The sequence below is a fragment of the Gracilinanus agilis genome, chromosome 1 (genome assembly GCF_016433145.1).
Source record: "Gracilinanus agilis isolate LMUSP501 chromosome 1, AgileGrace, whole genome shotgun sequence".
Lineage (NCBI taxonomy): Eukaryota > Metazoa > Chordata > Mammalia > Didelphimorphia > Didelphidae > Gracilinanus > Gracilinanus agilis.
Genome location: NC_058130.1, coordinates 720,441,325 through 720,463,691, shown reverse-complemented (window position 1 = coordinate 720,463,691; position 22,367 = coordinate 720,441,325). Strand labels below are relative to the sequence as shown.

Sequence of the window (22,367 nt, the reverse complement as noted above, 5' to 3'; positions counted from 1 at the left end):
TTTAGTTCTCCCGCTCCCCAGGGGGTAGGAAAGAAACTTTGGGACGCAGAGCTGCCTCCTCCCTAGGTATATCCTCTCGAGGCCCTTCCAGAGACGCTGTGTCACCCCGCAGGTGGCTCGGTGAGAGGACGAGTGTAGGGGAAAGAGCCCGGAACCTGGGTTCCAGGCCTGCTCCAACACTTTGCAGCTTTGTGCTTGTAAGCAAGTCATTTCAAAAAAAAGCATCGATTCTGAGCTGGACCCTACTCGGAGATCGATGACCACTACCAACGACCATTTTTCTCAGTGGGGGAAATGGAGCTCCAGTAGAATTACTCAGTGTCACACAATTCATAAAAAGTCAAACTAGGGTTTCAACCCAGGTCCTCAAACCCCAAAATAAACGTTAGCTCCATCCCTCACCTCCAACCTATCTTTGTTCATCTGTAAAATGGGAGCAGTCATCCTTGCACTACCTGTTTGGGGGTCAGGAAAAAAATTCTGGAGAGTAGATTTCTAGGCTCCTCCTACCGGGGTACATGTGCCCCCCCATTTCAGGGGGCCTGTCCTGAGCCAGCATCTTAAGGATTTGTGAAAGGCTTGGGGTGTGTGGCAAATGAGCAGGCCCTTGGCTGAGGAATACCCAGATTCAGCTGCAGCCCCTGACACAGAGCAAGTATGCCCCCAGAAGGACAAGCCCTGAGACAACAGATCACAGATGATTTGCCAATCTGTACCTGTGGAAGAAAGTGCCACACCGGGGAATTTTCTACTTTGGACAGGGTAGCTTGTTTTAAGGCAAGCCCTTTACACTATGTCAAATACATTCAAATTAATTCTTTTAGCCCAGAGTGGGAGAGAGGGAAAGGGTTGGTCCTTGGAAAGGGGAGCTGCCCTAAAGCATGTAAATAATGTGCCCTGCGGAGTTCTCCAGGGCAGCTTCCAGGCTCTTCCACTGACCTGGGACATGTTTCAGCTCCCTCCTGTGTAAGATGGAGATCATATTTATGGCACTAAATTCCAGAGTTGTGAGGAAAGCGCTTTGGGATCCCCAAAACGCTAGAGAACAGGAACTCTTATATAGGAGGGCGGAGTGCTGTCCACAGACACCTCTGCTCCTCCCCTGCTTAGCTGGGAAGCTTCCAGGACAGTCCAGGAGCTCGGAGCCACATGGACACAGTTGCAGGGAGGAGGGTAGACTGGGTAGCTGCAGCTGCCCTCTGCTTCCTGCAAACACTGCTTTCTCGTTTTTGTTTTTTGTTTCCTATTTTGTTTTTTCAAGGATTGGAGAACCTTTGACCTTTGACCACCTTAACTACACTTTCCAGGTGGCAAGGTACAGCTGACCCTTTCTCAGCTCTGTCTGGGGATGGGATGCTCTCCTAGGACAAAGACGCATCTCTCCCCTCAGTCCAGCCTCCTCCTGGGAATGGGAGAATGGTCCTAGGTTAACTGACCGCCTGCTTCTGTGCTACCAAGGCAACCCAGGTTCTTCGTCATCCTGTCCATCTCAGGACAACCCAGGCCAACTCCAAAGGGATTTGGCATTCAGAAAGTCCTTCTTTGTCTTTTTTTTAACCCTTACCTTCCACCTTAGAGTCAATGCTGCGTATTGGTTCCAGGACAGAAGAGTGGTAAGGGCTAGGCGATGGGGGTTAAGTGACTTCCATTTTAGAATCAGTACTGTGTATTGGTTCCAAACCAAAGAGGAGAAAGGGCTAGGCGATGGGGGTTAAGTGACTTGACCAGGGTCACACCGCTAGGAAGTGTCGAGACCATATTTGAACCCAGGACCTCCCATCTCTAGCCCTGGTTCTCCATCCAACGAGCCACCCAGCTGCCCCTCTTCTTTGCATCTTACTCTTTCTTGCTCTATCCCTCAAGTGTCCTCTGGGTCAAGAAAGATTTCTTTGAAGCCTAGTAGGTCTGAAACGATTCATGTTTATTTCTTTAGAGAGTGAGAAAGGCCCAAGGGTTCCCTTTGCTCCTCAGTCCCATTAAAGAGCCACCACACACTCTGTGCCTGGGTAGCCAGGCAGATTCAGATGAAATTTCTTCTGCACGTCATCAGGGACGAAGCGTCCAGCCACAAAGTGGTACTTCCCTGAGAACCGACCGGCACATTTCTTGGGGGCAGCCAGGGACACCAGCACCTCTGGGCTGATCCCATCTTCACTGCCCTGCTCCACATCCCACCCTGTTTCAGGAGGAAAAAGCAAAGATTAGGCAGGACGAGTTGTTCCCAGGCTTGACAAACCCTACCCCAGCTCCTCAGAGGCTTCCACCCGAAAGTTCGGTAGGATATTGGGGGGAGGCGAAGAATACCCTGGCTTGAGAATCAAGTGATCTAGATTTTGGTACCAGTTGGTCACTGGTCAGCTCTACGACCTTGGGCAAAATCACATCTCTGGACTCAATTTCTCCATCTGTCAGATAAGGGGATTAGAGAAAAGGTCCCCAACTAAGGTGCATTTCCACTCTGATATTCTAAGCTTCTTTAAAAAAATAAAAGAAGAGGATGTTGACTTTAAATGATCACCTTATTGCAAATAGTAATAATATGGAAATAGGTTTTGAACAATGACACATGTAAAACCCAGTGGAATTGCTCGTCGGCTCCCAGAGAGGGGAGGGAAAAAACATGAATCATGTAACCATGGAAAAATATTCTTAATTAATTAATTAATTAATTGAATTTTTTAAAAAGAAAAATAAAAAATAAAAGAAGACATCCAAGGCCCCATGAATCCCTTTGAGGATTCCCCTAGTACCCTGTACCAAAAGGATACCTTCCAGGGCCAGCTTTTTCCAGACAAGCCCCAATTAGAGCCAAATGGTAGATTCTGGAAAACAATTCAGAATTTCAGTATACTTTTTGTAAAAGTCACTAAGCTCTACACACCAGCTGACAAGATTCCTGCTACGAGGAATATAATTCAAGGAAGGCAAAAGCAGAGGGGAAAGTCCCACATATACAACACTCTTCACAACAGCCCGTCTTGTAATAGCAAAGAATTCAAAGGAAAGTGGGCACCCCTTCCTGGAGACTCGGCTGCCAGACGGTGGTTATATGAATGCAATGGGGAATGGGTTGGTTTATTTTGTTCATGGATAGGACGCTGACGTCAGAGTCAGGAAGAACTGGACCAGAATCACTCCTCAGACACGTATTAGCTATTTCCTTATTCGCTCAAAGCCTCAGTTTCCTCAACTGGAAAAGGTGGGTGAGAAGAGCCCAAATCTCACTGCGTCCCTGAGCCCGATCCAAGGAGGTCGTGTACAGAACACAATTTGAAAACCTGAACATACTCTGTGTCTGCTAAAACAGGAGAGTTGTTTTTTTAGGGGGGACGGAGAGTCAGTAGGCAGTGAGAATGATTTTTACAAAGAAAATAGGACCGATAAAACATCTTAAAAAGAAAGGCAACTGGTTCTCTCTGTCCCTCCTCTCATCAAGAAGTTCTAGGTGGGCAAAGAAGGAACAGTTAAAAGTCTGAATACACATTGGAGCATACCATGCTACCTCACCTTATTTCTTCCATGAATTTTTCTCTAGTTTAGGCAATGTGTCTTGTTTCATAACATGACAAACATGGAACTTATATTGTATGATAACATACGTCCAACCTCTATCGTGTTACCTACCTTCTTGGGAAGGGGGAAGGGAATGGAGGGAAGGAGAGAACATGGATTACAAGATAAAAAACAAATATTAAAAAAACTGTATTGACATGAAATCTGAAAATAAAAATAAAAATAATTTTTAAAAATGTTATAGGTGGGGGCAGCCAGGCAGCCAGGTCCAGAAACAGGAGGTCCTGGGTTCAAATCTGGCCTCAGACACTTCCTAGCTGTGTTACCCTGGGCAAGTCACTTGACCCCCATTGCCCTGCCCTGACCACTCTTCTGCCTTGGAACTGATACACAGTATTTATTCTAAGATGGAAGGTGAGGGTTTTAGGGGGGGAAAAAAGAAGAAGACGTTGCCTCTGGGTTAGTTGATCTTGCTTAACTGTTTTTCTTTGTCGTGAAGTCGTTGGTGGGGGCGAGGTTGGAATGGATAGTGGTGTCATAAACAAAAAAATTAAAAGAAAATAAAAAACTACATAAAACAAAACCCCCACTGGTTGGGCTCCAGATTCCAACACAATTCTTGGTTCCATTCCCTCTGATGGAGGCAGCAGAGGAAGTATGTCTTGGATTGCACGGAGATTTGGAATGTGAGGGGTCCATAATGGCTCTACCTGCCCCCAAATGCCTTCCTTTCTGGGCTCACTCCCTGCAGCCTCCCCTCCTGACCTGGGCTCCGTCTGCCTCACATGAGGAGCACTCAAAGGGCTGGCCCCTAAGCCAGGGAGGCTGGCTCAGAAATGTCCCAGGGAGGCTACGGAGCCTCATCAGAATCCCTGATGGAAATACAGAGCCCACATGGACAGATTCACACCCCACACACTCACACTACACATAGACATATATATGGAGAAAAAGAGAGTGCTTTAAAGTTTGCAAAACACCTCACCCACAGAGTTCCTTTTTTTTAAGAAATTCTCTTTAAGAATTAAGTTTTCAGTCGTTTCTAACTTTTCATGATTTCATTTTGGGTCTTCTTGGCAAAGATACTGCAGAGATTTGCCATTTCCTTCTCCAGCTCATTTTACAGAAGAGGAAACTGGGGCAAACAAAGGTAAGTGACTTGCTCAGGATCACAAGCCGATAAATCTCTGAGACCAGATTTGAACTCAGGAAGAGGAGACTTTCTGACTCGAGGACCAGTTCTCTACCCATGGGTGCCCACAGGCACCCACATACTCTCGTGTGAACTCACAACACCTCTATGAAGTAGGTGCCATCGGCATTACTCTCCCCCTTTTATGGATGAAAGACTGAGGCTCAAAGAGATGAAAGGACTCACTTTCTCTAGATGGGGAAGGGGACCAGAACTCTGCCCCAGCCCTCTTTCCCAGGCCTGGGACCAGTCCCAAGTGAAGAGAGCCATTCCCCTGGAAGGTTGGGGAGGGAGAGGCTCCCCCTGGGCTATGGGAGGGGAGTGTTTCACCACGTTCCCCTGGGAGGTCAGAGAGTGGACGCCTTACAGAGCTGGAAGGGACTTGGAGATCCTACGGGACACTCGTAGGAAAAGAGGAGCGACATGTTCCGAGTCAGTCAAATCAGCAGCAGAGAATCGCAGGGTCGTGGGTTTAGAGCTAGAGGGAACCTTGGACGTCTTAGGGTCCAATTCCTTCATTTTACAGTTGAGAAAACAGAGAAACGAGAGAAGTCGATGACTCGCCCAAGGTCATTCAGATATTTATCGTAGGGGGCAGGATTTGAACCAGAGGCCCGAGTCCACGTTCTACATTCTACCTCGGCCTCCAGGACTAGAACCTGTTTCTTTATGCTCCTATTTTCCCTTTTAGGAATCCCTAAGGAGGGAAACCTTGTATCCCCCCAGGTAACCCAATCCGATTCCTTCCTTCATCAGGAAGTGCCTCCGGAGGTCTGACCTCCATCCCGTGTCCGTGGCAGCCCTCTCTGTGGTCCATGGTGCCCTCTCCTGGGTCCTCAGTGCCAGAGGAGGGATCACGGGTGCAAGAAGGGAGACAGGACGGGTGCCCTCCCACCCACACACACCCCATGCTGCTGCCTGGCCTGCTCCAGCCTTGGCCTCTGGGCACATTTTTCCTGGTGGGAATTTTCCCCTTTCCATCTGGGACAGGGGCTGTTTGTTCTCCCCCTTCCCAGATTCCTGCCTAATGGCTCTAGCAGACGGGGCTGGGGCGGCAGCCAGGCCAGCAGGGTGTTTGCTCAGTTACATCATGTCTCCTGGTTGAGCCGGCCTAGCCGAGGCCCAGTAGCAGGCGGGCACGTGTTTACCCTTCTGGGCCTGGGCACCTGCAGGGGGCGGATGGCATCTCTCCCACTCTCCGCCTCTGTTTCAGGGATGCCTGGGGGGTAGCACCAGCCTAAAGACACAGCGGGTCCCCTCAGAAAGGTTCCTGGCACCCCCCAGCAGAGCCGCACCTTGGCAGAGGGCTTCCATCTGGCTCCTCTGGGGTCTACCTCCCCCCTCACCAGCCACGTCCCCCCAAATACTCTGGCACCTCTCCCCTAGCCCTAGGTCTGTCCCCCTTGCCTGAGGGAATGTCCAGGCTGACGATGGGTATCTTGACCAGCTTCAGGGTGGCCAGGATGCTGGTGCACGGCTCTCTGGCCTCCCCGGGCTCTGCCCCGGGCCCTAGGATGGCATCGATCACCAGGCTGTAGGCATCATTGATGAGCTGGACCTGTAGAACGCCGATGGTCAAACCTGTCCCCGGCTGTAGGGACGCTGGCCACAGAGCACCCCTCCTAGAGAATCTCGTGTCCACGGAAAGGGGAAACTCATGATCCCTGACCTAATGGTTACAGGGTCCTTCCCCCTCCCCACACTGCTCCCAAGGACTCTGGTCCCTGGGAGAGGGTGGGGAAGAGAGGGGCTGGATAGGGGCCCCACCTGCTCCTCTCTCCCCCCACTTTCCAGGGAGAAGGATCAGTATAGCCCCCCCCCAAGCCCAGGTGTTCTGCCTGCCCCAACATGGACGCAGATGGCTTTGACGCCAATTCCTACAAAGCTGCGCACGCACACCTGCACAGCCCAAACACGCGTGGATACCTCTAATGGCGGAAGAATACCACCGAGGAGCCATACTCCGCCATAGCCCCCCATCCTCCATCTGTACAGGAACATGCCTCCTGCACAAAGTCATGCCCCTCCTTCATTCTCTCTCACAAAAACCAAAAAACCAAAACCCTGTGCCCACCCGGTCCAGCCTCCCCATTCCAGAGCCTCGCAGAGAGGAAAGTTTGGGAGGAGAGAAGGGGCACCCGAGGACTGAGGACCCACTAGTTCCTCGTAGAGCCCACCTCTTCAGCAAGGTTCGGTGGCTCCACTGTCAAAGATGGCAGGCTGATAGGCTCAGAGAGAGGAAGAAAACAGCCGGAGATGCCCAGCAGGTTGGAGCGAGAACCAAGAAGAACCAGGGCCAGCCATACGGAGATGTGGGAAGGGGAGGGGGAAAGGCCCTCTGTGGCCCCACAGGGGATAAAGGCGAGGTGCCATGAATTCCCACCCAGCTGACCCTCCCAGGCCAGTTTCCTGCCCCCCAGCAGCCCTCCCCACTGTGATATGAGAACCGGAAGCCATCCCCCGGCCACAAGGTAGCTGATGAGGCTCCCAGAGGACAGAGGAGACAGGAGACCCTCAGGCACAACCCTGCATGTCCTCTAGGCTTCTCCAGCCATCCCTCAGGGTCTCTCCCTTTAGCAGTCTACCCCTCCCTCTGACGTTTCCCTTCCCCTGTCGTGCCCTCTCCTGCCATCCCCTCCTGTCTGTGGTGGGCGCCAGGCGTGGCTGCGGGCGTCTGTGCCCCCGAGGTGGCCGGTGCTCTGAGGTCACATGCCAGAGGCCGCCAGAGGAACGCAGAGAGGAAATGTGATTCAGTAATGCCTTTCCCAGCCACCACCACGGAGGCTGCAGCCCAGGGCCCCGGAGAGCCGTGTCCTCCCCCCTCCCTGGGGCCCGTGGGGCCTGTCACAGAAGATGGATGAAGTGTCCCTCTTCCCTTCCTCTTATCCTGGGATTCTGGCCTACCAGGGAGGGAGAGCAGAAATCTGACCCTGGCCTGCTGGGCCACCCTCACAGAGCCTACAGTGGGGACAGGCAGGGGGACACCATCCATATTCCCCAAACCCGGCCAGGTAAGAGTATGGCCCAGCTTAGACCAGTCCCTCTCATCCCCTCCTCCCCCACCAGAACAGTCCTCCCCAAAGCATAGGCCCCTGGAGGACTAGACCCACCAAGGATCCCTCAAAATTGCGCTGCTTGATGACTAACCTCGGTAGGGAGGTAAGAAAGAAAGGGGATGTCCATCTTCTCACACTGGGTGGTGAAATCCTTGGACAGCGAGTCTGAAGAGCGTTTGGGGTAGAAGATGGTGGGCTCGTATTCCTGGCAGGAGAAGGTGAGGGAAAGTCAAGCCCCTGGCTGAGAACCTGGGGCACATGCCGGTATATAAATGGGGTTCCGAGTCAGAAGGACACTCAGACATCCTCTAGGCTCAGCACCTTTAAAGGTATCCCCTAAAATGGTTCATCAAGCCTCTGCCCAAAGACACCCAGGGAGGAGGACTTACTACCCTTCCCAGCAGGCTTATGGCACAGCTTTGTTAAAAAATGCTTTCTTTATGTTCTAGTGGAAAATCTGCTACTTTGCAGCTTCCTTCCTGTGTTAGCTTTTGGGGGCTGCCATGTTTCCTTGTTGAATCCTATTGAGGTTCCAGCTCACCAGCATCCCTATACTTTTCCCAAAGAATCTGTGGGAGTAGTCATTCATGTGTCCTGTGTCTTATACTCGTGAAATTCATTCTTTGAACCAGAATGTGGAATTTTACATTTATCCTCTCTAACTTTGGCTCATTGTCCTCCCACATCAAGTCCTTCATGTTCTTAGTTTGGCCCCTTGGGGTTAATCCTCCCTCCACAAGACTACCTTCAACATTCTCAAAGCCAGCTCTCAGGTCCTCCCTGCCTTCTCCATCCTAAGCAATCCTACTTCCTTATAGAGTGGCCTCCAGGCCCCCATCATGCCATTTACCATCTTCTGGATGTGTTCCAGCTCATCAGCATTCTCTCTAAAAGTCTGTAGCCAGAACTGAATATGATATTCCAAATTTAGTCTGGCCAAGGCAGAGAACAATGTGACTCTCACCTCCCTCAATCTGGATCCCAGAATGCTGCTCTCTGGATTCACTTTTAGGGGTTGCCATGTTTCATCATTGGATACTATTGAGGTTCCTGCTCACCGGCATTCCCCTATACTTTTCCCCAAAAATCTGCAGGCTAACTGGTCATGCCTCCTGTGTCTTATACTTGTGAAATTCATTCTTTGACCCAGAGTGTAGAATTTACATTTATTCCTCTAACATTTGGCCCATTGTCCTCCCCATCAAGTCCTTTATTGGATCCTATCATCTAATCCCTTCTAGATTTGTGCCATTCCAGAGAAAGTCACAAGAAATAAAATGGGAAGGGGGTGGGCCAGACTTGGAGACAAGAGGCTCCTGGGTTCAAATCTGGTCTCAGACACTTTCTCGCTGTGTGATCCTGAACATGCCAGTTAACCCCTATTGCCTAGCCCTTACTACTCTTCTGCCTTAGAACCAATACTAAAATTGGGTAAAGGGTTTTTAAATAAAATAATGTAGAAAACAGAGAGTCTTAGAGGGGATCCCTGGGGATGACCAGAAGGTTCTGAAAGGGCCCCTCCAAGATGACAGGAATCCCCAGGAAAGTTACACCGGGGAGCCTAAGGAGGTTTCCCAACAGCATGGATACCTACGAATACCCGAAGATGCCGAGCACACACCAATCCGATGGCCCCATTCTGCTCAGGTCCACACACTACCAGTACTGTGCGTTGCTTCCGGGAAAGGGCAGCCACAGGAAACACCTGAAGGAGGGGTGATAGAGCCCTGATGAATCCTCAAGGACCCAAAGACCTCCTCTGTGCCCCCAACCCTTCATGCCTGGCTGTCCTTCTTCATCCTTCCAATTATATAGATGGGGGGAAACTGAGGTCCATAGAAAGTTGGAAATTCTCTCAAGATCACACAGTTGAGATAGCATCTGGACTTCTCTTTGTCCCCCTGGGTACCATTTATCCTATTTCTAAGGAGATCCTCAGGAAGTCAATCCATGGCCAAACATCCCACCCAACCAAAGATGCCATTCTGCCCAACAGCAGTCCATTCTGAGTTTGCTGGATACCCCAACCAGACCTCAGGACCCTATTTATGGATCACAGACCTAGAACAGGGGCAACTGAGGGAATGCCTGGAGAGATCCAGGTTCTAGTCTCTGCTTTTGTGGATTACCCAAGGAAGCATGGCAAAGTGAATATGGCAGCGGTCCAAATTCTGCCATGATCACTGACTGTGTGATGCTTGGCAAGGGCCTCTGTTTCCTGAGGTGAAGGAGCTGGACTCTTGACCTCTCAGGTCCCTTCCAGTTCTAAATCCAGAATCCTATGATCTCTAGGTCTCACTTTCTCCATCTGTACAATGGGGAGATTAGACAAGCATGGCAAGTATAGAGAATCAAAAAAAAAAAAAGATGAATGGGATGCATTTGGGGCAGTCTACTGGGGAAGATGGCTTCTTCAAGACCCCTCCTCAGGGCAAGATGAAAGGATCATTGCTAATGACCAAGAGTTAGGAGACTTGCATTCCATTTCTGGCTCTGTGTCCTTGGGCAAATCATTTCCTACTATGGGTCTGTTTCCCCATCTATAAAATGAAAGGTGAGACTTAAAGATGCCTATGGGGGAAAAAAACAGCTAGATGGCACACTCTTCTTAGAATTGATACTAAGACAGAAGGTAGGAGTTTTTTTTAAAATGCCTATGGCTCTCCTCAGCCTCAAATCCTATTTGAACTATTATTATTGTTTATTGCTATCATCATCAGCATCCTTAAGCTTTCCAAAGGTGTATAAGTATTAGAATTCTAGAATGTTAGAACTAGAAAAGGCCTCCTAGATTAATCTAAGATTTTACAGAAAGGGAAACTGAGACCCAGAATAGAGAAGTGACTCACCCAAGGTCAAATAACCAGTGAATGTCAAAGCTCTGGCTCAAGGTCAAGTTCTCTGACTCTGAAACCTGGGTTCGACTCTGGCTTCTGCTAGTTTATCATATGTGAAATGAGGCAAATAACAAGCCCTTAACTCATGGAGTTACTGTCAGGATCAAATGAGATTTTATATACACATATATATGTACATACGTATACTTTGCAAGCTTTAAAATAACATACAAATTCTATTATTGTTACAAAATTTTTACTCTAAGATCCTTTTCAACTCTGGTATTCTATGCTCTAAAGCTAGTCTCTCCCAGTTCTGGCAGTCTACAATTTTATAATCTGGGCTAGAGCTGGGGTCAGGGGAAGGAAGAACAGAGAAGGGGAAGGGGAATTGCTAAAGTCCCCTCCTAGGAATAGGGACTTCCTCATAGGGACCTCTCAGAGACAGTACCTAATCCTTATAGCCTGAAGGAAAAGACACTCTTGGGTGGAGGCTTTCCCAGAGCCCCTCTAGCCAGTTCCAGGGGCAGCTTCCTTCCCAGAGAGCCCAGAGATGAAGGCTAAGTACCTAGACACCCCTAGCCCATCCCTCATGGCAGCCGATGCTCCTTGTCCTAGGAACCCCAGGGCTTGGTGAGGGGTGGTCTATTCCTAACCACACTCGCTGTGTACACCCATGCTATTATTCTCTCCTTGCTGTGGGTAAGGGCCTTCTGCCAAGCCACAAAAGGAACAGGCCTTGCCTTTCCAATTCAAGCCTCAGTGAAAGTTTATTTATCTTAAACTTGTTTGCCGGGCCTTGTGGAATCTGGTCTTTTTTCCATACCCAAGGGCCATCTGTCAAGGACTCTGGCACCCAAAAGCCCATGTAGCTGGTGGAGGCAACCAGAACGGGCTCCTGGATACTCTCCTCTTTTAGAATATAGAATGGTCAAGGTGGAAGAACCATCAGAATATACTAGAACAAAATAGAACACAGAATATCAGAGCTGGGAGGGAGCTTAGAACAGAGAATGTCAGAGCTGGGAGGGCCCTTGGAANCTGGGAGGGAGCTTAGAACAGAGAATGTCAGAGCTGGGAGGGCCCTTGGAAAACACTGTCAGTGTTAAAAGAAATCTTTAGATAATAGAATTTTGGGGAAGAAATCAAGGCAGGGGGTGAAATTACTTCCTCATGGTCATAGAGAAAGCATGCAGCAGAACCAGGGCAAGAACCCATTTCGGGTCTCCATCTGTGTTCCCTGACAAAGGATGTGGAACATCTCTGTTATGACTGAGCTCTCCTCTTTCAACTCCATCTGGGCACAGCTTTTATAAGCCTGGGGTTTGGAGGGAACTCTCATGGTTCTTTATATACCTCTTCCTGTTAGTCTAGCCATGTCCCCACCCAGGCAGGATCTCTTCTGCTTGAAGAGGAACCAGTTTTTCCATCTATCCTCATTGCTCCCCCATCCTTCTGACCACTGAGGTTTGTCCTTGTCTTTTCTGACCACTGAGGCTCAGAGCCCTGTAGCAGAAAGAAGGGCTTTCATCTTCTAAACCAAAAGTTTCTGGAGCAGGGAAGGGAAAGGTAGTTCATTTGATAACCTACCAGGGGAAAAAGAAGTGTTAAGAGAGGACCATGGTGGGCAGCTGGGTGGCTCAGTGGATGGAGAGCCAGGCCTAGAGATGGGAGGTCCTGGGTTCAAATCTGGCTTCAGACACTTCCCAGCTATGTAACCCTAGGCAAGTCACTTGACCCCTATTACCTAGCCCTTACCACTCTTTTGCCTTGGAGCCAATACACAGTATTGATTCTAGGACAGAAGTAAGGGTTTGGGGCGGGGAGAGGGGGGGAACCGTGAGACCACCCTGCACTCCACTAGGGAGGGGAAACCTTGAAGAGTAAGAAGCTCTCTCCTAGGTCAGTACCTTCGTAGGATCAACAAGCCACGGCTATCACCTCCCAGTCATAGAGAGAACCTTAAGCTGAGTCAGTTGTGGCCAAGTACCGATGGGAAAGGGACAGTGATCCCACGACCCAGGAATCTGAGCCCTTCTCGGTTCTTGGGAGGGAGAGGGAGGAAGGCACAGGCGAGGGACTTACCTTGGTCACAGCCACAGCACAGGCATACCCACACATCTCTGCCAGCTGCTGCCGCCCAAACCGATAGTCTTCAATGAGCTCCTTTTCCATGGCAACAGCCTCCACCTTGCTGGGAGCCAGGGAGGAGACACAGACAGATGGAAAGCCAAAGAGAGAGACAATTCAATTCAGCAAATGTTTATTGTGTTTACTTATAGATGTCTGTGCTGTCTCCTCCAATAAAATGTAAACTCCTAGAAGATCAGGAGAGTTTACTGTTCTCTTAGTAACCTCAGAGCCTAGAAAAGTGCCTGGCATATAGGAGCTTAATCATTGCTTGTTAACTATTAAGCACCTAATGTATGTGGGATACAAAGCTTTGGGGAACATGGTCTCTCTACTTCATCAGCTTCCTGGTCTCAGGGAGGCTGAGACACTTATGTACCCAGAAACATGGCTTCCTCTAACTGAGGCAGCACGGCAGCCCAGGCTGGGTCAGAAATAGCACGATGGGTCACAGAAATAACTCTAATAAGCAACATTATAGGATAAGAGCATCAAGACGATGCAAAAAAGCTATGTCAGTTCTCAGAAGAAAAGGCCGGTACCATCCGGGACATCTGCATTAGCTATCATCCCATATCTCTCCTTTTTGTGGCTAAATTCCCTGAGAAGCCTATCTACAGTAGGTGCCTCCACTTTGCTTTCTCTCGCTCTCCTAAAGCATTTTTAAATTCTTACCTTCTGTCTTAGTGTCAGTTCTAAGGCAGAAGAGCTAGACAGTTGGGGTTAAATGACTTGCCCAAGGTCATACAGCCTTAACGTTTTATAATATGGTTTCTGAACAATTCAACCAAAATGGTCCTTTTTTTGGTTCAAAGTTGTCATTGATTATATTCACTGCCAAATCTAATGGCCTCTTCCTGATCCTTATCTTGGTTGGCCTCTCTGCAGCCTTGAACACTGTCAAGATCATCTTCTTCTCCTTGATTCTTCCTTCAAAGTTTTTGTGACGCTACACTACCCCAGTATTCTTCTCCTATCTGACCACTCCTGTGTCCTTTGATGGATCTTTATCAGGTCACTGCTAATGATAGGACTCTATGCTGGATCTTCTTCTCTCCCCCTTCTATACTATTTCCCTGGGTGATCTCATGGGCTCCCTTGGGTTCAGTGATCATCTCCATGTTGATGATTCTCAGATTAATTTATCCAGTCTTAACTTTCTCCTAACTTCCAGGCTAGCATCTCTAATGGACTCTTAAACATCTTTAATTACATATGGTCCACTGATACCTTTTTTTTTAAACCCTGACTTTCCATCTTAGAATCATTACTGAGTATTGGTTCCAAGGCAGAAAAGTGAAAAAAAAAAAGTGATAAGGACTAGGCAATGGGGGTTGAGTGACTTGACCAGGATCACACAGCTGGGAAGTGTCTGAGGCCAGATTTCAACCCAGGACCTCCCATCTGTAGGCCTGGCTCTCAATCCACTGAATCACCCAGCTGCCCCACCAATTATCTCTTTTTTTTTTTCTTTTTGAATCCCTTAATTTCTGTGTATTGGCTCCTTGGTGGAAGAGTGGTAAGGGCGGGCAATGGGGGTCAAGTGACTTGCCCAGGGTCACACAGCTGAGAAGAATCTGAGGCCAGATTTGAACCCAGGACCTCCCATCTGTAGGCCTGGCTCTTCATCCACTCAACCACCCAGCTGCCCCACCAACAATCTCTTAAACTGAACTCATTATCTCTACCAGCACTCCCAAGCTCTCCCCACTTCCTTATTTTCCTTACTCTAGCATTGGCTCAGACACCAAAATTCACAACTTAGATGTCATCCTCAACTGCCCTCACTCCTTAGATCTAGTCTGTTGTCAAGTCCTGTCCATTTAGCCCTTCTCCTCCTCTGACCCAGCCACTCCCCTGGTGCATTCTCTGGTCACCTCACACTTTGAACTACTATAAAAGCTCTTTAGTTGGTCAGTCTGCCAGAAGACTCTCCCCACTCCAATCCATCCTCCACTCAGCCACCAAAGTGGCCTTCCTAAAGTTGTAGGGCTGACCCTGTCACCCTCCTCCCAGTCCATAAACTCCAGAGGTTCCCCATCTCCTCCAAGAACAAATATCAAATCCTTTTTTGGCATTTAAAGCCCTTTACAACTTGGCTTTCTTTTTTTTTCCAGAGCTATTTAATTAGTCTTTTTAATTTTTTTTATCAATTACATGTAATAACACATTTCTATACAAGTTTTCCTAAGTTATATGATTGAATTTATCTCCCTCTTTCCCTTCCCTTCCCCCTCCCAGTGCTGGCAAGCAATTTGATCTGTCGTAATCTGGCTTTTCCAGTCTCCTTGACCCTTACTCCCCTGCCCCAAATTCTCTGTGATCCAGGGCCAGTGGCTTTCTTGTTTTCCTTGAGTACTATCCGTCTCCCTCCTCCAAGTAGTCTTCCCTGGTTGTCTCCCCTGCCTAGAATTCTCATCTCCAACTGCTGGCTTGCCTGGCTTCCTTTAACTTCCAGCTAAAACCCCACCTTCTACAAGAAGCCTGTCCTGATGCTCCTTCAGACTAGTGCTTTCCCCTTTGATGAGCTCCTGTGGTACACAGTTATTTGCCCATGGTCTCCCATCTTAGACTGAGAGCTCCTCCGGAGCAGAGATCGTCTTTCGCCTTCTTTGTATCCTCACTACCTTCTCTGGTATATATTAAGTGCTTAATCGGTGCTCGTTCAAAGCAAGTCTCCAAGATTCAGTGAAAAATTCAGTGAAAAATACCATAATCCATAGCCAAAGAAGGAGCTATTGGTGTCTGAGTGCAAATGAAAGTACGATGTCTTCCACTTTATTTCCTTCATAAATTTTTTATTGCATGTGTGATGTGTATCTCCTCTCACGATATGAGCAATACGCAAATATGTATCACACGAAAGCATTGGTATAACCTTGTAGAAAGGGTGAAATTCTGAATCCTAAAATGTCAGAAAACAATTGTCAAAAATTGTTTCTAGCAGCAGCCAAGGGGCTCAGTGGATGGAGAACCAGTCCCAGAGATGAGAGGTCCTGGGTTCAAATCTGACCTCAGACACTTCCCAGCTGTGTGACCCTGGGCAAGTCACTTGACCCCCATTGCCTAGCCCTTACCACTCTTCTGCCTTGGAACCAATACACAGTATTGAGTCTAAGACAGAAGGTAGGGGTTGTTTGTTTGTTTTTTAATTGTTTCTACATGAAACTGAAATAAATAAATAAGTTTTTTAAAAATAAATAAATGCTTGCTGACTTGACTTGATGACCACTAGGGTCGTCCGAAGTGGGATGGGCAGCCTCAAGAAGCCAAAGGTTTCCCCTCAGTTAAGCAGAGGCTGGCTGATCATTAGGGTAGGGGCACCTGGGCTTGGTCTCAGGCTTTAGAGCAGTGGTTCCCAAATTTTTTTGGCCTACCACCCCCTTTCCAGAAAAAATATTACTTAGCACTCCTGGAAATTAATTTTTAAAAATTTTAATAGCAATTAATAGGAAAGATAAATGCACCTATGGCCATTACCACCCTCCTGGATCGCTACAGCACCCACCAGGGGGCGGTGGCACCCACTTTGGGAATCACTGCTTTAGAGGATGTCAGTGCACCATCTTGGATTCCATTTTCTTCCCTTCTCTTCCCTATTCCATCCACCCTCCCTGGTCCTTACTAAAGCTAACCCTTCTACCCATCTGTCCTTTACCCTATTCCCTTCCTGGGTGGCCTTGGTCCCTCAATCATTTCCTGTCTTGTGCCCATTTAATGCCTTCCTCTCTACAGCTTCCTTCTCAGCCTACAACCATGCTGAAGTTTTGACTGTCTCTAATGAACTTTCCTTGGCTTTCTTAAATGAGACCACCACCTTTAAGAGGTGCTATGCCTCTTTGAACTTGCTTTATTTGAGAGAGCAGAGGTTCTACTGGCTGTGGACGGAGCCCTCAGGGCTTGTTTTTCTCCTTTATCACAGATGCCTTATTGTGAAAATTAAGCTAAGTCTTTGGGACATGGTTAAAAAAAAAACTAGCAAGTGAAATATGCAATAAAAAACTGAAATCAACAGAAGAGGCTTATACTATATTACATGATGGTAATGATCATTTTCACAGATCCTAAGAGAAAACAGAGAACAACTGGATACCTTTATCCATCTTTGATGACAAGGAAAATGGAAAAACTCAGAAGAGCAAGACTGAAACTACAGATTTGTTGAAACTTTTGAGGGTTGTAATCCCTTAAAATAGGCCAGATATTGAATCATTTCATTGGGAAGGCCTAGAGCAGGGGTCGGCAACCTTTTTGGCCATAAGAGCCATAAACGCCACATTTCTAAAAATGTAATTTCGTGAGAGCTGTACATTGTTCACAGTGCTACTCCTGTAACAGCGCCTGAAAAAAAAATTGACTTTATGGCTCCTGCAGAAAGAGCCATACGTTGCCGACCCCTGGCCTAGAGGATGCAAATTCTACAGCAGAATCCATGAACATCAGCAAAGTATCTAAATAACTATACTTACGTTTCTGAAAATATTAAAGAAATTAGAATGGAAAGAAATCACAAGTTATATATCCCAGTTAGTGCAGAAAAAGTGGAATATAGCACAAGCAAAGCATTTATAGGACCTATTTACAAAAATCCTGAGGAAAATAAACAAGATAAAAGAAAACATCAAACCAAAAAAGTCACTGGTGGACTGGAAAACAAACAAAACCTTTCTTCTAATAAATTGGATATAGATAATGAGTTATCTCAGTTTTACAAAGAAATTCAGGAGCTCGAGAGGGAAAAAGAAGATTTGGAAGACAATTGCCAGGAATTTAAACCCCCTCAGGAACAATTTAGTTTATGTGATCAAGGCTTTTACAATGAAAACTTAAAATCTGATGAAGAAAAGAAAGGTATTTGGTTTAGCACTATACAATCACCTCCTGGTGTTGAGCAATATTTTAGTAAGGAGCCAGTGGGTTGGAATACTGAATATGCAATTAATGGACCAGTAGAACCTACATTTTTAAACAACCCAATTCCTTCCTTTAGGTCTGAATGGCAGTCATTGGAATCTTCTTTAGTTCCTCAAGGCCTTTTTCCTCCCAGATATAATTATCATTTAAATGTTCAAAGATTTAACCCCTCTCCATCTCTACCACCAAATGTTTTTTTTGCTCAAGATGTTAAATTATGTGAAACGTACTATGGATATAAAGCAAACAGTCGCTACACAAATTGGAATTGTCCAGCATTTGACCAGACTAACAGATATTCTGATTGTGATGGGAGTAACAGTAGCACACAGGCCTCTAGAAATGGATGCAATGAGCAAGATGGGCAAGAGAGTAATGGTTTCTGTGAAACAAGAGAAGAATCTTTGTGGGAAGCCAATAAGAGAACAGATAAAAATCTGAGACCCCTCTTTTGACACCTCTTATGATCCATACCTTTTCTTATTGGAAAAACATTATAGACTTATTGAAAAGCTTTGAGTCCTTAGCAGACCAACAACTACTGAGTTAAAAATTTCTCTCCTTGATAATTAAGAAGCCTGAACCCTAACAAACATTACTTAGATAAGACTGGAGCCTGACAATTTAATCCAGACTTTATTTGACCAGGTGCAAAACCTGTAAATCAGGTAGACAGGTCTCAATTAGTGAACATCTCCATAAAATATATTTCTGCTCCCAGAATTATCCCCTACTAATTGGTGGTTGGAATTTGGCCCTTGTCCTTGTACCTATATCTTTACTTTTTAGACTTTAATGGGTTGTGTATGATTTGTAACCCCTTCACAGCTGTGACTCTTTCTTTGTGTTCTTTGTTTGAAATCAGTATATAATAAACTCCAAAGCCCACAGAGTTTAGATCAGCATGGACTATCCACTAGTCTGGTTGTTTTCATTTTCTTTCTCCTGTCTTAACAATCCTATGCCACAAAACGCCACTCAGAACCCCTACCTACCATATAGGGAGCTGGCTCTCTATAAATCTTGGGAAGACCCTTCTTTATTCCGGATGGAAAAAAAACAGACAGGCTTTTCCACAAGCAGTTCCATGAGGAAAAGCTAAAGAGGCTACTTATCCTTTTAAGAGGTCTGCCTGGATCAGGGAAAGCAACACTGTCTCGGGTTCGACTTGGTCAGAATTGTGGTGGCATCATCTTCAGCACTGATGACTACTCTCAGCATCAAAATGGGCACACATGTAATGTCAAACAACTTGGTGATGATGCTCATGACTGGAACCAGAGCAGAGCAAAGAAAGCTATTGGCCAGGAAAGATCTCCAGTAATAATAGATAATGCTAATACTGAAGCTTGGGAAATGAAACCATATGTGGAAATGGCTAGAGGCAAAGGATATCGAGTGGAGTTCCATGAACCAGAAACGTGGTGGAAATTTGATCCTGAAGAATTAGAAAAGAGGAATAAACACGGAGTGTCTCGTGAAAGATTGCTCAGATGTTGGATCACTATGAAATTAAAATGTCCATCTCTATCGTAATGAATTCAGCGGAACCTCCACATAGAAGGTCTGAGAGGTTTTGAAGACAGAGGTGGGAAGGCTGTCTAGACTCATGGAATCACTTTGATGTTGCAAAATAACTAATATTCAGTTCGCTTTCAACTAAAATGAGCTTGTGGCTTACCCTTTAAAAAACAAATTGAGACTTTCTGGAGGTTTTTAAATAGGTTCAACTCTAATAAAAAAAAAGAGAGAGAGAGAGAGAGAAAGAACCATCATTACCTCACAGAGTTTGTTCCCAGAAAACTGTTTAAAATTTTTAAATGTAAATAAAAAATAGTATATAAAACTGAACTTGCTTTTTTTGTTTAATATTGTTATAACTATATTTCAGCATAATTCATTTTCTTTGTAATCCTATATATTTTATTTTATGCATTTAAAACATTTTTCTGACAAAGGCTCATATAGGAGCCATAAGCTTCACCACGTTGATAAAAGGGTTTATGATACGAATGATATTAGAACCCCTGCCAAAGAAGACAGTGCTAGACATGGTGGCAGAAAGACTTGAGTTCCAATTCTGCCATTTATACTTAGGAGCTGGGTGTTCATAGACAAGACACCTGATCTCTCTATTCTTCAGTTTCTTCATCTGTAAAATAGGAATAATACCTGTAATATCCACCTTGCAGGAAATAATTTATATAAAGTACATCTCAAATCTTAATGTTCCGAGTGTCCTCAAGTAAGCTTAGCCTGAGTCAATTATCTCAGTTTTCAAGGTGAGCATTTATACCTTGGAAATTGGGAAAGGCTATAAATTATAGAGTTTGATTTAATGTGTTATTGATTATCTAGACTTGAGAAAGTGATAGAGAAAATGTTAATAATAAAAACTAAACTTAAATATATATCATGGGTACATTTTTTTACCCCACACCACTGATTGTTGAAATATTTATCAGAGGCAACTAGGTGGCTCAGTGGATAGAACACCAGGCCTGGTGTCTTGAGGACCCGAGTTCAAATCTGGCCTCAAATATTTCCTAGCTGTGTGTCCCTGGGCAAGTCTCTTAACCTTGTTTGCCTAAAAAAAAATTACCAGTAGAAATGTCCCACTCTACTGGTAAATTTTTTTTAATGTTTTTATTTAATTTAATATTTAATTATTTATTCATTTGTTTGTTTATTTGCTTATTATTATATATTATAGTATGAATATTTAATTTAATAATTTAATATTTAAATTAATTTTTTATTTAATAATTTAATAAAATATGTATAATAAAATAAAGTATAATATATAATAAAAGCAAGCATCAGAAGGAAAAGAGATGGAAATACATTCTTTTGTCCTTGAAGCAGCTGAACCTATAATATTTTATTCTTTGCCTTTCTTCCTTCATTTGCATGAGAAAAAAAAGACTCTTAGGGTAAGAAACCTTTGGGGGTGGAGGGTGAAGCAGTTTGGTGGTTTAGGAAATAGAGAGCCAAGCCTGGAGTCTTAAATCTGAACTCAGACACTCCATCCCTAGCTATGTGACCCTGGGCAAGTCACTTAACTCCCATTGCCTAGCCCTTACAGCTCTTCTGTCTTGAGACCCAAACTCAGTATCAGTTCGAAGATGGAACATAATGTTTAAGAAAAAAGAAACCAGGGAAACAGAAAAGTGAAGGTGAGGGAGGAGAGCATTTGAGACTCCGGGGACAGACAGTTCAGACTGGAAATTAAGAAGGAGACAATTGTAAATGTGTCAAACAAAGGGCTTTATCAGGATCCTAGAGGTAAAAGGGGGACTTCTGGTATTTACTGAGTAGAGGGAGAGACGTGGTCAGGCTCACCTTTAGGAAAATCATTCTGATGGCCATGTGGAGGAGAGATTGGAGTGGGAAGAGAACAGAAGCAAAACAAATCAGAAGCTATTACAGGAGTCCAACCCCATGAAAGATGATGAGCTCCTGAACAAGAGTACTTGCTCTATGAGGGATAGAAGCAAATGTATACCAGAGGAAGGGTGAGTGTAGAAATGACAAGATCTGGCAACAGGTTGGAAATGTGAAAGTGAAGAACTAAACATAATATCTTGTTTGTGAGCCCAAGTAACTGAGAAGATGGTGGTGCCCTCAAAAGCAATAGGGAAACTGAGGAAAAGCAAGAGTTCGGAGGGAAAGGGAAAGAACATGTTGAGTTGAGATACCCACAGGACACCCAGCTGGAGATGTCCAAAAGGTGCTACAAGCCTGGAACTCAGGAGACTGGGGCTAGATAGAGAGACCCGAGTATCATCTAGATCAGTGATTCCCAAAGTGGGTGCTACCGCCCCCTGGTGGGTGCTGCAGCGATCCAGAGGAGTGGTGATGGCCACAGGTGCATTTATCTTTCCTATTAATTGCTACTAAAATTAAAAAAATTAATTCCAGGAGGCTAAGTAATATTTTTCTGGAAAAGGGGTGGGTAGGCCAAAAAGTTTGGGAACCACTGAATTCTAGGTAAAGATAGTCATTGAACTCTTGGGAGCTAATGAGGTCACCAAGCAAGATAATAAGGAGAAAAAAATAATAAAAAGGAAAAGGGCCAAGGGCAGAACCTTAGAGGACACCCACATTTAGTAGATTTAACATCCAAGAAGATCCAGCAAAAGCCACCGAGAAGGAGCAGGTAGCAGGAGAAACCAGGAGAGAGCAGTGTCACAAGGAGGGAGTGACAAAAGCCACAGACAAGGCCAAAAGGATGAGGAATAAGAAAAGGCTATTAGAGATGGCAATGAAAAGATCATCTGTAATTTTAGAAAGAGCAGTTTCTGCCTTTCTCCACTCCTGCTTGCCTTATTGGATGTTGGACTGGTCATCTGGTACTGTCCCCCCTTCTCCTCCAATAAAGATGGCAACCAGCTTTCTCATGCTTGAGAATATCTGGTTTGACAAATTCAGTGATGATGATGCAGAGGAAAAGCTCTTCAAGCAGATGAATGGATGGTCCTGTGGCTGGCTCTTCCTGCCAGAGTGCAAGCATTAGCTTTCTCGAGTAGCCTCAGTGGGGGCCACAGAAAGCTGGTCACCAGAAATGCCAACCTGGAGGTGGAAAACCAGAGCCTTTAGAGTGTTATTCAGGACCTGCAGCTCACCAGGCCTCCCACCTTTCTGTGGTTCCTCAGACCCAGCATGCAGAAAATACAGGGACCCACCATATCACCTGTCTAGACAACTGTCACACTAACAAAAAAC

At 45.9% G+C, this 22,367-nt stretch overlaps 1 protein-coding gene and 1 pseudogene across 1 annotated transcript; one reads left to right on the top strand and one right to left on the bottom strand.

Annotated features, from left to right (window-relative positions):
* Positions 1–1,962: 1,962 nt before the first annotated feature.
* Positions 1,963–22,155, bottom strand: YJEFN3 (YjeF N-terminal domain containing 3). Its single transcript, XM_044658531.1, has 6 exons — positions 21,996–22,155; positions 12,684–12,796; positions 9,356–9,466; positions 7,853–7,966; positions 6,113–6,263; positions 1,963–2,176 (listed from the first exon to the last, which is right to left on the bottom strand). The coding sequence occupies exons 1-6, from the start codon at positions 22,153–22,155 to the stop codon at positions 1,977–1,979; spliced, it is 849 nt and encodes a 282-aa protein (XP_044514466.1). The 3' UTR covers positions 1,963–1,976.
* Positions 15,953–19,222, top strand: LOC123232573 (annotated as a pseudogene).
* Positions 22,156–22,367: the final 212 nt, after the last annotated feature.